Below are 15,622 nucleotides of genomic sequence, written 5' to 3'. Positions count from 1 at the left end.
GGGCCGTGGGGGTCTCAGCGCTGGGCGCGCTGTGGTGGTCAGGAGTGGCATGGGGGTTCGGGGAAAGCCCCAGAGGGAGTGGGCCCCTGTTCCCCCAGGTGCTCTCCCAGGGGCTAGGACAGGCCACAGCCGAGAGCCGAGTGGCGTGGGCTGATGGACGAGGCTCTGGGCTCCAGGTTGGCCACTCCCTGAGCTTTTCCGAGCTTCTGTTGGCTCATCAGCACAGAAGGAATGACAAGTAGCCGTGTATGTAAAGCACTCAGTCGTCGTGGACAAAGGGCAGGCAGCAGCCTGCTCACTGCTGTTCATGTTGCTGGGACTCTGTGGCAGGAGTGGGGCGCCCCGGGCGGACGACTCCAGGAGGGGCGACCTGGCTCAGAAGGCGGGAGGTGGGTTCCTCTTGGTGCCCACACTCAGCTCCTCCCGCCTGTTTCCCTGCCAGAGCATCATCCGTGTGGTTTTCCATGACCGTCGGCTGCAGTACACAGAGCACCAGCAGCTGGAGGGCTGGCGGTGGAGCCGGCCTGGGGACCGGATCCTGGACCTCGGTGAGCATGTTGGGCTTCTTCCTGGACGCCACCTGGCCTGGGCGGGGCACCTTAGGGCCCCTGTCTTGTGTGAAACCCTGTGGGAGCTGGCAGTCACCAGACCTGCTGCCAGGAGTCCCAGGGAAGCTTTGAGAAGGATCTCGTGTTAAAGGATTTTGATAAGTGATAACGGGAAGGCTGGCATCGCAGGTGGGCCGTGGAGACGGAAGCTCGGGGCTCAGGCAGTGGTCCGTATCCTTCATCCACAGCCTTTGGGCAGACGGGTTTTGGATTTCAGAAGCTGGAGTGACAGGCTGTGGTGCGTGGACACAGCATCGGACATGCCTCCAACAGGCAGTCGAGCGCAGTCCTTTCTGCAGCAAAATAACACGACTGTTCACGCAGACTGGACCAAGACTAACAGCTTCATGGCAACCCACGCCAGGCTTGCTGCCAAAGGAGCTTTGCACGGCCTGGTTTCTGAACGTTTGGCATCTCCGTGGTTAGAGCTGGGCCTGCGATGGTCCCTCCTTCAGCATCGGCGTGGCTGACAGTGCGCTTTGTGTGTGTGTGCAGATATTCCACTGTCTGTTGGTATCTTGGACCCCAGGGCCAGCCCGACCCAGCTGAACACAGTCGAGTTTTTGTGGGACCCTTCGAAGAGAGCCTCCGCGTTCATTCAGGTACGCTGTGGGCGGGGGGTGGGCTGCCCGCTGGGGAATATGCAGGAGGGGTGCTGCCCACTGGGGGTATGCGAGGGGGCTGCCCACTGGGGGTATGCGGGGGGGCTGCCCGCTGGGGGGTATGCGGGGGGGCTGCCCGCTGGGGGGTACGCGGGGGGGCTGCCCACTGGGGGGGTACGCAGGAGGGGGGCTGCCAACTGGGGGATACACAGGAGGGGGGCTGCCGACTGGGGGATACACAGGAGGGGGGCTGCCCACTGGGGGGTATGCAGGAGGGGGTGCCCCTGGGGGGGTCCATGCTGGGTTTCTCCAACCAGCCCGTGCAGGCGCTGCTGGGCCCTGCCCTCTCCTGGGGGCCAGGGGGTTGCACGGGAGGAGTGTGCAGTGCTCATAACCAGAGCTTGTTGGTCATGGGGCTGGGAAAAGGATGGGAATGTTTTAGAATCCTGTGTGTGGTTTGCTTATGACTATGGCAGCTTTTTATAAAATAAAGTCTTCCCTAGCATATTTGAGGTAAAAAAAACGGTCCTTAAGAGTTTCTGTTATTAAGTTAATTACTTAACGGTCAAGGCCTGTGTGTGGGTCCAGCTTCATGGTCAGCACAGCAGGAGACTGAGCCGCTGAGGGCGTGGCCACACGCCTGCCGCGGCCCGCGTGGCTCTCCCTCCGGCGGGGCCCTTGGTAGCCTCTTCTCATCAGAGACCATTAATGAATATCAGCCATCACCACAGTGCCCAGTTCATAACAGTGGCTCAGTAATGAATATCAGCCATCACCACAGTGCCCAGTTCATAACAGTGGCTCAGTCATGAATATCAGCCATCACCACAGTGCCCCAGTTCATAACAGTGGCTCAGTAATGAATATCAGCCATCACCACAGTGCCCAGTTCATAACAGTGGCTCAGTAATGAATATCAGCCATCACCACAGTGCCCAGTTCATAACAGTGGCTCAGTCATGAATATCAGCCATCACCACAGTGCCCAGTTCATAACAGTGGCTCAGTAATGAATATCAGCCATCACCACAGTGCCCAGTTCATAACAATGGCTCAGTAATGAATATCAGCCATCACCACAGTGCCCAGTTCATAACAGTGGCTCAGTAATGAATATCAGCCATCACCACAGTGCCCAGTTCATAACAGTGGCTCAGGAATGAATATCAGCCATCACCACAGTACCCAGTTCATAACAGTGGCTCAGTAATGAATATCAGCCATCACCACAGTGCCCAGTTCATAACAGTGGCTCAGGAATGAATATCAGCCATCACCACAGTACCCAGTTCATAACAGTGGCTCAGTAATGAATATCAGCCATCACCACAGTGCCCAGTTCATAACAGTGGCTCAGGAATGAATATCAGCCATCACCACAGTGCCCAGTTCATAACAATGGCTCAGTAGAAGTTAATGACCTTTTCCCCCATGATTATAATACTCTTGTATTTTAAAGTTATTACCTTATTGTGTTATCATAGTATGTATTGTACTATTAAAACAAACAGCATTATAACAATAAATTCATATCAAATGCCCTCCGTGTAGTAAGTACAGAGATGGTTCCGGCCTTCTGGTCACCTCCTGGCCTGGCCCACGTAACCTGGATGCCAGGCCGTAGGAGCTAAGCTGCGCCGTCGCCCCCCCCCTCCCCGCCCCCCGCTGCCTGTAACATTTGCCAAGGGAGGTTCTGGGGGAGGGGGGAAGGGGCTCCTGGGGTCAGCAGGCCTGGAGCAATGGCCAGGACTTAGCTGGTCAGGCAGGGCCTCCGAGGTCAAGGGACAAAGGTGGGAGGGCATGTCTTTGTGGAGAGACCACCTGCCCGGTGGCATGGGCAGCGCTGGGGGAGAGGGGAGGTTGGGTGTGCACCGCCAGGCAGGATGGGCGCCTTCCTTGGAGAGGAACCGCCTGGCCCCTCCCCCAGCAGCCCCACGTCTCCCCTCCCAGGTGCACTGCATCAGCACAGAGTTCACCCCGAGGAAGCACGGGGGTGAGAAGGGGGTGCCTTTCCGAGTGCAGATCGACACGTTTAAGCAGAACGAGAATGGGGAGTACACCGAGCACTTGCACTCCGCCAGCTGCCAGATCAAGGTGTTCAAGGTAGGGACGGCCTCGCCACGCCCACCACGGTCCATGCCCCGGGCACGCCTGCTTCCCCTGACGCCGGACAGCGACGCCAGACTTTCTCGTGGAGGCCCAGCGAGGAGCCTCGATTGGGCTCCTGCCTGCGCCGCTGTGTCCTGGGACGGGCTCCTGCCGTGCCCACCCCTCAGCTTCCAGCATCGCATGTGTCCGCGCTCACCTCCACTTAATAAGAATGAGTGCTTTTGCACATTTAAAAATGTGTGTTTTCCTCCCAAGGAAACACTTGGACTTTACCTCAAGGAAAGACAGGGACTGTGCCCTCCATCTCTGTAGCCCATGGCTCCCACTAGCTCCCCTTTCTGCACCTGAGGCAGGAACTTAGCAGTGAGGGCCCTCCCACCAGGCTCCTTGCCCGCACACCAGGTGTTTGGGGAACTGGGCCAGCCGTGCTGCTGCCGTGTCTGAGTGACCCGAGGAAGGCGTGGCACCTCCTGCCCCGAGGGGGCACAGCGCCCACCCGCCCACGCCAGTCACAGAGGCGGTTCAAACAGGTGTTTGCACGTGTCAGGCCGAGTCCAGCCGACCTGTCGGTCGCTCTCCCACCCTGGTCGCCCCCGTCCCCGGGAAGCACTGGCTTTTGGAGGCCTGACCTGGGGCTCTGTGTGGGTCCCGGGCCTTTGCAAGGGAAGACAGGGCCCCTCTGGCCAGCAGCGCCCTGGGTGTCACCGGGCTGAGTGTGTCCCACACGCAGGCACAACCTTGCTTGGTGTCTTCTGGGGAACAGGGCCAGGGGCGGAGCAGGTGATGTGGGCTTGGCGGCCACATGCCTGCCCTCCCGCTGAACACTGGGCCTGTCCTTATGTCCCCGTATGACCCCCTGCAAGCCCGCCTCTGTGCCGCGTGGGTATCACTAGAGCACTGTTTCCTAAAATCCCCCGAGCTGGGAGCCAAAAGCTGTGCCTGAGGAAGGTGCCGGAGGGTGGAAATCCTTGAAGAGGCCATTGAACTGGAGAATGAGCTTTGCTCACTGACTGCCCACTGTGTGTGGCCTGTGTGTGCATAGTACTGCCCAGTCCTGGGCTGCTGGGTGCCTGGATATCGGAACTCGTCAACCCCGCTGTGAGCCCTGGACGCCAGAGCCCAGCGGTTCCGTCCGCAGCCTGCTAGGGCCGGCTAGCCGGTGCACCCCTGCTCTCACATCTGAACTGTGACCTGGTCAGCACTTGGTTCCTCCCCTGTAAATGAGGGGATGAGAGTACCTGTGAGGTTGGGACACCTCAAGTCCCTCAAGCTCACAGGCACCCAGACAGGCTCTGTCAGGGCAGAGACCTCATGTGATGTGTGAGCCTCGAGTGGCAGGAGTCCTGGTGTTGGGGGGCCTGGAGGCCTTCATGACGTGTCTGGGAGCTCACAGCCTGTAAGCGTGGGCCAAACCCCGACCGGCAACCCCCAGCTCTCTTCCCTCCCCGTCCACGGCTAAGCCAGGGAGTGCATTGGGGTTGTCATGGCTCTTGGGGTTCCTTTCCCCGGCACTCCCCCCCCCACCCCCCGCCCCCCCAGTGGCCTGCAGTCCTGTGGCAGGCTGAGTTCCCTGGGGTGGGGAAGGGCTCCAGGCAGGAGGACTTGCGCTCGATGTCTGGGAAGAGAGAGAGGTTGTCCAGCTGGCCCACAAGATCCTGCCTGGGCTCTTGCAGGCTTCGTGGCCACCGCCCAGCCCTGGGTCCTCCACCGATCGCCATCCCTGCCTGCTGTGGGCTAATCGGACCCCTGTGCTCTGCCTTTGTAGCCGAAGGGAGCAGACCGGAAACAAAAGACCGACCGGGAGAAGATGGAGAAGAGAACCGCCCAGGAGAAGGAGAAGTACCAGCCATCCTATGAAACCACCATTCTCACCGAGGTGAGCGGCCTGGCGCTGCGGGCTAGTCTCGGGGGGTTCCAGCTCGGGGAGTGCTGTTTTGAGAGCCCCGGTGGTGGTGGTGGTGTGCTCTCGGGTTTGGAGCTGTGTTTCTCTGACCAGGTCCTGAGGCCAGGAAGCGTTTCAGAAATAACTTGTAGTTGTCTGCACTTTTCAAAATCAGGGCATTACTTTTCAAAATAGGTAATAGGTCCCCAGTTCAAAAGCTGTAAGAGAATAGACCTTAGGAGAGGTCCCTCCTACCGCTGCTCAGCCTGCAGTCCTCGCCCCAGGGCAGCCAGCAGCTCTGAATCTGGCCCGACTTGCTCTGCCAGGGACTCCAGTCCGTACACGGGTTTACACCAGCAGTGCACACAGACATCCTGGTCTGCAGCTTGCCTTTTTTTAAAAAAAAATCTAATAGTGTATCTTGGAGTCTGCTCCCTATCTGTTCATAGAGAGCTTTCTAGGTCTTTACCCCGCTTGTTGCCTTTGTTGTTGGTGGACATTGTTGTTTCCTGGCTCTTGCCTCTTCAGACAGGGGCCGTGAACCTGGTGCAGGAGGCGTTCTCAGTGGGAGAATGTCTGCAGCTCCCGTTTTCGGAGCAGCATTGCTGGCTCAGAGGGTGTGAACCCTTGCTGTTTTGGGGTTTGGGTAGACACCAGAGTGCATTTTCTCCTTTTTTAAAAATATACTTTTTATTGATTTCAGAGAGGAAGGGAGAGGGAGATAGAGATAGAAGCATCAATGATGGCAGAGAATCGTTGATCGGCTGCCTCCAGCACACCCCACACTGGGGATTGAGCCCCCAGCCCAGGCATGTGCCCTGACCGGGAATCAAACCGTGACCTCCGGGTTCAACACTGAGCCACCACGGCCCGGCAGAATGCATTTTCTCTTAGCCCTGATGCCAGTACCAGCCTGCTCCACCACCCTCTGTCCCGGGCACTTCTGAGATGCTCACGGTCACAGGCCTTTTTCTCCGGTCACAGGTCACTGCTGGTGTCACCTCTCTTAGTACAGGCTCCATGACTGTTTTTAAACAGCTGGTCCCTGCTGTGTTCTGCAGTCGGGCCGATTCCTAGGTGGTGTTTGTTCACTGAGTAGCTTGACCTATTCAGAAGGCCCCACAGATGTGTAAGGCCCGGCCATGGCCGTGGCAGGGTTAAGGGTGAGACCCAGGCAGAGTGTCTCAGGACTGGCCTGGTCCTGACTGACGAGCTGCCTGTGGATGTGTGTGTGTGTGTGTATGCATGTGTGTGCATGTAGTAAGCCACATGTGGAAGACTATCTGTAATGAGACAGCATGGGAGTTAATTTAATGGCAGAGACAGATGTGTGCTGGCGTTTATCTGAGGGTAACAGCTGCCAGAGAATCCTGCCTCCCCCCACCTTGCACCCCCTCCCGGCGCATGAAGCAGTGCCAGCCTGCACTGCGGGGCCAGCTCAGGCCCGGGTGGTTCCCCGGCTGAGTTCTGCCCGGGCTGCTACTCTCCTCGGCCTCCGGGCTGAGCCTCACTCGGCCTCTGCACCCCGCGCTCCTGTGGCTTCCTCGTGTGGACGGGCCTGTGTGTCATGCATCTTTCCACGCCCTGCACAGTGTGGCGTGGCCGGCGCAGCACCCCTGGCCTGGGACCGTGTAAGGTGACGGCTCCTTTGTATCTCTCGTCAGTTTGTTCCGCTGGGGTTTACACCAGCAAACCCATCCACACTGAGCGCAGAGGTAAATATTCCCCAGCCCTTGCTGGTGACAGTGCGTCTTCAGGAACGCTTTAGACTGGCCTCTCCAAAGACGTGTCGTCACGGGGCAGGCAGGTGAGCCGTCGCTGGCTCCCAGCAGGCCAGCCCCGTGCGTCTGCTTCCTCCGGGACCCTCCGCGTACTCACCTTCGGCTTCTGCACGAGAAGTTCCTCGAGGTCGAGGGTGTGTCTGGTGCTGTCTCCCTGAGCTGAGGCAGGGCGCCTGCGTGCCCTACGCCCACAGGACTGAGCGGACAAGGCTGCTGGTGAACGCGAAGGCCCATCTGCAGGGCTTTTCAAACCGCAGCGTTTGATGCTGGGCTGGCTTCCCAGCGGTTTCTTGTTTGGGAGTTGTCTGGTCCCAGCTCCCTGCTTCCTGCCTTTGCACCCATCTGTCTGCCCCGGGACCTGCTGTGGGCAGTCGCCGCTTTTGTTTTCCTCTCTCCTGGGCCCAGTAGTCATGTGGCCGATGGTGTGTCCCTGTTTGGTTTGACGGCGAGGAAGCTCACAGAGACATGTGTCCACTTTGCTCCGGGATGACCTGCTGCGCATCTGGTCTCTGCTGCTGTCTTCGATTATTGGGGTGGGGTGAGCCTCCCGTCCAGGCTCACGGGGCCACAGGGTGAAGGCAGCGGGTGTTGAAGGGTCCGTGGGTTTGTCCGTTGACTTCAGTGGATGCTGCTCGGTGCAGCCCAGGCGCCGGCAGGTCTGGCTCCTCCTGGAGCCTCGCGGCAGTCACCGCGGCCTGTGCTCTCTCCCCGCAGTGCTCCCCGTGGCCCGACGTGGCCTACCAGGTGAACAGCGCCCCGTCCCCCAGCTACAACGGCTCTCCAAACAGCTTCGGCCTCGGCGAAGGGTATGTGTGACCCCCTCCCCCCCGCCCCTGCAGGGATGACAGGCATGGTTCTTTCCCTGCCCTTCCTCTTCGCGTCTCCTCTCCCGTAGCCTGGCCTCGATGTGGGTGTCAGGGTGGCTGGCGGGCGCTGCACTCACATGTTTAGCGCTTGCCCAGCTTTTCGTGCTTGCACAGCTTCTCTGAATGTTGTTGGCAGCCCAGCGCCCACCCTGTCCCCTCCTCCAGCGCAGGAGGCAGCCGATCAATGTTTCTCTCTCATCATTGATGTTTCTCTCTCGCTCCCTCTCCTTACCTCTCTCTCTCAAATCAATAAAACAAAAATATATTAAAAAAATAAATAAAAACAGCCTCCGAGCTGAGGGGGGAGGAGCAACAGGCAGGTGAGGACCTGCACCAGCCCTGAGGCCTCCCACTCACATCCGTCGCTTCCTTTGCAGCAGCACCTCACCGACCCACTCCCACCCGCTGGAGACCCTGCCCATGGGCAGCGATGTAAGTGTGCGGCCCTGCGTGTCTTGTCCCTGGGCCCTGCCCATCCTGTCCCCGCAGCCTGGCCCTGGGCCGCCATGTCAAGGCTCCCCCCTCTCCCGCAGCACCTGCTCCCATCTGCCTCCATCCAGGACGCCCAGCAGTGGCTGCACCGCCACAGGTTCTCGCAGTTCTGCCGGCTCTTCGCCAGCTTCTCAGGTGAGCGGCTCTGGACATGTGGGACCTTGGAAATGGGGACCTCGGAACTGCGCAGCAAGGCCAGTTACCTCCCGGGACGCGCCCTCAGGGCCAGGGGCTGTGGTTTGTCCTGGGGACCCAGAGCGGTGTGGGCCACTCACTCACACGTGCTGACCTGGGCCCAGTGCTGAGCGCTGGGGTCCTGCCCGAGAAGCTCCCAGCCGAGTGCGGCTCTAAGGGAGGGTCACCTGGCACCTTATCAGCATCCGCCACACCTGCCAGGCTCCTGTCTGCCTGGGTTGGCCCCTGAGCCACGCAGGCCAGTGCACATGCGACAAGCCTTCCTGGTAGCTCTCCCACCAAATGCTGCTCGTCACATGGGGTCCAGGGCCACTCCTGGAAGGTGGGGGCGGGCGAAGCCCCAGGTGAGAAGGGAAAGCTGTTCTATCTCTTTAAAAGGTGTTTAAGCCTTACTGAGGATTCATCAGGCGGAAGCTGGAGCTAGGAGCTATGGGTGCGAGGGTAAACTGAGCGTGAGCCGTCCACCAAGCAAAGTGAGTCCAGAGGGACAGGGACGGGAGCAGGTCAGTCCAGAGGGGACAGGAGCAGGTCAGTCCGGAGGGGACGGGAGCAGGTCAGTCCAGAGGGGACGGGAGCAGGTCAGTCCGGAGGGGACAGGAGCAGGTCAGTCCGGAGGGGACAGGAGCAGGTCAGTCCAGGGGGACATGAGCAGGTCAGTCCGGGGGGACAGGAGCAGGTCAGTCCGGAGGGGACAGGAGCAGGTCAGTCCGGAGGGGACAGGAGCAGGTCAGTCCGGAGGGACAGGAGCAGGTCAGTCCGGAGGGGACAGGAGCAGGTCAGTCCTGAGGGGACAGGAGCAGGTCAGTCCGGAGGGACAGGAGCAGGTCAGTCCGGAGGGACAGGAGCAGGTCAGTCCGGAGGGGACAGGAGCAGGTCAGTCCGGAGGGGACAGGAGCAGGTCAGTCCAGAGGGACAGGAGCAGGTCAGTCCAGAGGGACAGGAGCAGGTCAGTCCGGAGGGGACAGGAGCAGGTCAGTCCGGAGGGGACAGGAGCAGGTCAGTCCGGAGGGGACAGGAGCAGGTCAGTCCAGAGGGACAGGAGCAGGTCAGTCCAGAGGGACAGGAGCAGGTCAGTCCGGAGGGGACAGGAGCAGGTCAGTCCGGAGGGGACAGGAGCAGGTCAGTCCGGAGAGGACAGGAGCAGGTCAGTCCGGAGGGGACAGGAGCAGGTCAGTCCAGAGGGACAGGAGCAGGTCAGTCCGGAGGGGACAGGAGCAGGTCAGTCCAGAGGGGACAGGAGCAGGTCACTCCAGAGGGGACAGGAGCAGGTCAGTCCAGAGGGACAGGAGCAGGTCAGTCCAGAAGGGACAGGAGCAGGTCAGTCCGGAGGGTACAGGAGCAGGTCAGTCCAGAGGGACAGGAGCAGGTCAGTCCAGAAGGGACAGGAGCAGGTCAGTCCGGAGGGGACAGGAGCAGGTCAGTCCAGGGGGACAGGAGCAGGTCAGTCCAGAGGGGACAGGAGCAGGTCAGTCCAGAGGGACAGGAGCAGGTCAGTCCAGAGGGGACAGGAGCAGGTCAGTCCAGAGAGACAGGGAGCAGGTCAGTCCGGAGGGGACAGGAGCAGGTCAGTCCGGAGGGGACAGGAGCAGGTCAGTCCGGAGGGGACAGGAGCAGGTCAGTCCAGAGGGACAGGAGCAGGTCAGTCCAGAGGGACAGGAGCAGGTCAGTCCAGAGGAACAGGAGCAGGTCAGTCCAGAGGGGACAGGAGCAGGTCAGTCCAGAGGGACAGGAGCAGGTCAGTCCAGAGGGGACAGAAGCAGGTCAGTCCAGAGGGGACAGGAGCAGGTCAGTCCAGAGGGACAGGGAGCAGTTCAGTCCAGAGGGGACAGGAGCAGGTCAGTCCAGAGGGACAGGGAACAGGTCAGTCCAGAGGGACAGGAGCAGGTCAGTCCAGAGGGACAGAAGCAGGTCAGTCCAGAGGGACAGGAGCAGGTCAGTCCAGGGGGACAGGAGCAGGTCAGTCCAGAGGGACAGGAGCAGGTCAGTCCAGAGGGACAGGGAGCAGGTCAGTCCAGAGGGGACAGGAGCAGGTCAGTCCAGAGGGGACAGGAGCAGGTCAGTCCAGAGGGACAGGAGCAGGTCAGTCCGGAGGGACAGGGAGCAGGTCAGTCCAGAGGGATAGGGAGCAGGTCAGTCCAGAGGGACAGGAGCAGGTCAGTCCGGAGGGGACAGGAGCAGGTCAGTCCAGAGGGACAGGGACAGGAGCAGGTCAGTCCAGAGGGACAGGGACAGGAGCAGGTCAGTCCAGAGGGGACAGGAGCAGGTCAGTCCAGAGGGACAGGGACAGGAGCAGGTCAGTCCAGAGGGACAGGGACAGGAGCAGGTCAGTCCAGATGGACAGGAACAGGTCAGTCCGGAGGGACAGGAGCAGGTCAGTCCAGATGGACAGGGAGCAGGTCAGTCCAGAGGGACAGGAGCAGGTCAGTCCAGAGGGACAGGGAGCAGGTCAGTCCAGAGGGACAGGAGCAGGTCAGTCCAGAGGGGACAGGAGCAGGTCAGTCCAGAGGGACAGGGAGCAGGTCAGTCCAGAGGGGACAGGAGCAGGTCAGTCCAGAGGGACAGGGAGCAGGTCAGTCCAGAGGGACAGGAGCAGGTCAGTCCAGAGGGGACAGGAGCAGGTCAGTCCAGAGGGACAGGGACAGGAGCAGGTCAGTCCAGAGGGACAGGGACAGGAGCAGGTCAGTCCAGATGGACAGGAGCAGGTCAGTCCGGAGGGACAGGAGCGGGTCAGTCCAGATGGACAGGAGCAGGTCAGTCCAGAGGGACAGGGACAGGAGCAGGTCAGTCCAGAGGGACAGGAGCAGGTCAGTCCGGAGGGACAGGAGCAGGTCAGTCCAGATGGACAGGAGCAGGTCAGTCCAGAGGGACAGGGACAGGAGCAGGTCAGTCCAGAGGGGACAGGAGTAGGTCAGTCCAGAGGGACAGGGACAGGAGCAGGTCAGTCCAGAGGGACAGGGACAGGAGCAGGTCAGTCCAGATGGACAGGAGCAGGTCAGTCTGGAGGGACAGGAGCAGGTCAGTCCAGATGGACAGGGAGCAGGTCAGTCCAGAGGGACAGGAGCAGGTCAGTCCAGAGGGACAGGGAGCAGGTCAGTCCAGAGGGACAGGAGCAGGTCAGTCCAGAGGGGACAGGAGCAGGTCAGTCCAGAGGGACAGGGAGCAGGTCAGTCCAGAGGGGGCAGGAGCAGGTCAGTCCAGAGGGACAGGGAGCAGGTTAGTCCAGAGGGACAGGAGCAGGTCAGTCCAGAGGGGACAGGAGCAGGTCAGTCCAGAGGGACAGGGACAGGAGCAGGTCAGTCCAGAGGGACAGGGACAGGAGCAGGTCAGTCCAGATGGACAGGAGCAGGTCAGTCCGGAGGGACAGGAGCAGGTCAGTCCAGATGGACAGGAGCAGGTCAGTCCAGAGGGACAGGGACAGGAGCAGGTCAGTCCAGAGGGACAGGAGCAGGTCAGTCCGGAGGGACAGGAGCAGGTCAGTCCAGATGGACAGGAGCAGGTCAGTCCAGAGGGACAGGGACAGGAGCAGGTCAGTCCAGAGGGACAGGGACAGGAGCAGGTCAGTCCAGAGGTGACAGGAGCAGGTCAGTCCAGAGGGACAGGGACAGGGAACAGGTCAGTCCAGAGGGGACAGGAGCAGGTCAGTCCAGAGGGACAGGGAGCAGGTCAGTCCAGAGGGACAGGAGCAGGTCAGTCCAGAGGGGACAGGAGCAGGTCAGTCCAGAGGGACAGGGACAGGAGCAGGTCAGTCCAGAGGGACAGGGACAGGAGCAGGTCAGTCCAGATGGACAGGAGCAGGTCAGTCCAGAGGGACAGGGACAGGAGCAGGTCAGTCCAGAGGGACAGGGACAGGAGCAGGTCAGTCCAGAGGGACAGGGACAGGAGCAGGTCAGTCCAGATGGACAGGAGCAGGTCAGTCCAGAGGGACAGGGACAGGAGCAGGTCAGTCCAGAGGGACAGGGACAGGAGCAGGTCAGTCCAGAGGGGACAGGAGCAGGCCAGTCCGGAGGGCCAGAGACCGAGGAGGAGAGTGGCTCTCTAGGACTCTGTGGCAGTGGGAAGAAAGCCCCCAGTTGTTTTCCAGCTCAGCCTTTGTCAGGATGGGGAGGGGGTGTGTGAGGAGGGCCTGACAGGGACCCTGTCCCTACGGAGTCAGTGTGGACACATAAACCAGGCGTTGCAGAGTGGTGTGACCCATCTGGGATGGGAAGGCTCAGAGGAGGGCCCTGGCCTGGCCTGGAGGGGGTGCAGGGAGGGCCGGCTGTGGTCTTGAGTAGGGTGGTCAGCATAGGCCTTACTGAGAAGGGGTCTTGAGTCAAGGCTGAAACGAGGCCAGAGAGCGGGCCCCGTGGGTCGTGGGGAGGGGTGGGGCTCGCTTTGGAAGCAGAGGGAAATGCCAAGGCTGCCAGGAGACACCTGCCTGGGGTGGCCATGCAGCAGGGATCCGGCTGAGGGGCTGAGGGGGTGGGGGAGGGGGGGTGAGAGAGGTGCTGAGGGCCCTGTGGGACACTGGAAGGACTTTGGGTTTCTTTAAAAATACATGTTTTTATTGATTTTAGAGAGAAGGGAGAGGGAGAGAGAGAAAAACATCAATTGGTTGCCTCCCGTATGCACCCCAACCAGGGATCGAACCCACAACCTGGGTATGTGCCCTGACTGGGAATCAAACCAGCGACCTTTCGGTGCATGGGACGACGCTCAACCAACTGAGCCCCACCGGCAGGGTGGCTTCCACCCCCAGTGGGAAGGGAGCTGTTGTGCCTACAGAATTGTACCCAAAACATCGTATTAACTGTAAGAAGTCAGGACAGCGGTTCCCAGAGCCAGGGCAGTGCTGGCGCGAGGGCTGTGGGATGCTGGGCGCGCTCTGCCCCGTGTGTGTGCTGGCTGCACGGTGCGTGCGGAATGGCTGCAGCCATGAATGAGCACGTATTCTGCCTGCAGACGAGTGTACATAGAATCCATGCCCCGTCCCCTCAGAGGTACACATGCATCATATGCCAAGAATACAGAGGCTGGGGCTGGGGGGGAGGGGGCAGGCACAGCTTCTGTAAACACCTGTCCTACTGCCTTTTGTGAGCATGTCGTGTAGCTTCTGACATTTTGGGGCTGTGATCTGATGTTGTTTGGCTCTTTGCTGCTTCTCGCTCCATGGAGCGCCTGGTGCCTGGTAGGATGAGGCTGGCTCCCTGTCCCCTGCCCTCTGCCCTCTGCCCTCTGCCCCGGTGCCGGGCCTGCGGGGTTTGGGGATGGAGCCTTTCTGTGTCCCGCCTAACGGGCAGTCCCACGTGCCTGCCCAGGTGCTGACTTGCTGAAGATGTCTCGAGAGGATCTGGTGCAGATCTGTGGCCCTGCAGATGGGATCCGGCTCTTCAACGCCATCAAAGGCAGGTGGGTGTCAACGTCCAGCTGGAGGCAGGGCGGGCATAAGCCGACATGGCCTTGGGGCAAGTGTGGGAGGAGATGCGGTGGAGGGTGAGGGGCAGGGGCTGCGCACGCACCGGAACCCGGAACAGCCACTGCAGCACCCCCGGCTGCAAGGCCCCTCCTCCCGGTCTGCCGGGAGCCGTGGCCTTTGGCCACAGGCCGTCAGATGCCTGCGTGGTGGGGTTCAGGCTGCCTCCTCCCGGAGGGACCGTGGGCTGGGCAGGCTGCTCAGCCTGTGAGTGGTTTCCGGGAGGACTGGAGCAGGGCTGGGTCCTGGGCACTGCCGGCCGCCATGGCAGCGCTCTGGCCGTGGTGTATTCAGGGCAGCAGCCCTGGCTGTGCCGTGGAGCGCTTGATCTGACAAACGGAGTTTTAAGCTTTAACTAATGAATTTAAATCCCAATATCTACACGTGGGTAGTAGAGTGAGAGCCTCGGTTTGAACCCAGATCTGCCCTCAGGAGCTTTGCAGCTGGGTGAAGGCCCTGACCCCTGAGAGCCTGTTTCCCCATCAGTAGGATGGGGATGGCGGTCCCTGCTCCCTCGGAGGCGGTGTGAGGATGGAAGGCGTTATGCACGTAACGTTCTAGAATGTCCCGGTGCAGTCAGCCCGAGGAAGGGTTTGCTCTTGTGACCCTGCGAAATGCCTCGTTCTGGAGGTTCCTGTTCTGGGCAGAGCCCCTCAGCAGGTCGGCCTGGCTGGGATTCTGCCCCACCCCCACCACGAAAGGCATTCTGCACCCCCACGGCCTTCTTCCTTTCTCCCCGACCTTCCGGCGGCTGGGTCGCCCTGTGTTCTGGAACAATCTGCAACAACAGAGTTTGGTCTCCCGCACCTGCTGTTTACTTCCTTTCTTCCTGCCAGGAACGTGAGGCCGAAGATGACCATTTATGTCTGTCAGGAGGTGGAGCAGAGCCGGGCACCCCTGCAGCAGAAGCGGGACGGTGGTGGGGACAGCGGTCTGTGTGGTGAGCTGTGAGGCCCTCCCCCCCCCCCCCGGACCGGTTCTGGGTGGCAACAGAACGGAAGAAGCACCAGGGCTCTCACTGAGAATGAGTCCCTGATCCCCTCACTTCGGTTCTTGCAGGATAAGTTTTGCTGAACTTCATCCTGGGATGGAAATGTTTAAGGTGGAAGGTATCCCCCAGATATCTCTGGTCCAGCTTACTTATTTTATACCCCAGGAAACAGGGGCCCAGAGTGTGGGTGTGTCCCCCAAAGCCGCTGAGGTTCTCATGGTCAGACTGGGAGCTGGGCCTTCTGGCTCCTGGATGGGTGACACGTGGCTTGGTGGCGTGGTCCCAGGAGCACGTCATCCTGTGACCCCGGCCGGAGGGTGTGGCTGCTGCATGAGGGCTCAGGAGCGCCGCTGAGGGGTCCCGGAGCCCCTCGGGGCACAGGGCTTCTTGGGTTGGGAGCTTGGGGCAGTGCGAGAGAGGACACAAGCTTTGAGGTCAGCTGTCCCTGAGTACCAGTGCTGGCCATGCCCCTGGCGGCCCCGTGTCCTGGGGCAGGTACCGGGGCCTGTGCGTCAGCTTCCATGTGTGTGAAAGGAGCACAGCGCCACTGCCCTGTGTTGTGTGAGGTCCAGGGAGGTGAGCAGAGAGCTCCCGCTGTGAGCCCTGCGCGCCGAGTGCGAGCGCCTTGGCGCCCTGGGTGCCGT

At 60.7% G+C, this 15,622-nt stretch overlaps 1 protein-coding gene across 4 annotated transcripts in view; it reads left to right on the top strand.

The window, feature by feature from the left end:
* Window positions 1-15,622, top strand: part of TFCP2L1 (transcription factor CP2 like 1) — a 70,619-nt gene that overhangs the window by 33,622 nt on the left and 21,375 nt on the right. For 3 of the 4 annotated variants that reach the window (XM_059704711.1, XM_059704713.1, XM_059704714.1), the window contains exons 4-12: window positions 443-548; window positions 1,104-1,210; window positions 3,161-3,313; window positions 5,085-5,195; window positions 7,697-7,788; window positions 8,226-8,280; window positions 8,382-8,475; window positions 13,833-13,923; window positions 14,824-14,927. In XM_059704711.1, coding sequence (XP_059560694.1) covers window positions 443-548; window positions 1,104-1,210; window positions 3,161-3,313; window positions 5,085-5,195; window positions 7,697-7,788; window positions 8,226-8,280; window positions 8,382-8,475; window positions 13,833-13,923; window positions 14,824-14,927 — 913 coding nt within the window. The remainder of the gene's footprint in view (window positions 1-442; window positions 549-1,103; window positions 1,211-3,160; window positions 3,314-5,084; window positions 5,196-7,696; window positions 7,789-8,225; window positions 8,281-8,381; window positions 8,476-13,832; window positions 13,924-14,823; window positions 14,928-15,622) is intronic. The other variant, XM_059704712.1, reaches the window with a different exon arrangement.

This window comes from Myotis daubentonii, chromosome 7 (genome assembly GCF_963259705.1).
Source record: "Myotis daubentonii chromosome 7, mMyoDau2.1, whole genome shotgun sequence".
NCBI classification, from domain to species: Eukaryota; Metazoa; Chordata; class Mammalia; order Chiroptera; family Vespertilionidae; genus Myotis; species Myotis daubentonii.
The sequence above is the reverse complement of the archived record's forward strand: the minus strand, read 5'-3'. Positions and strand labels throughout refer to the sequence as shown.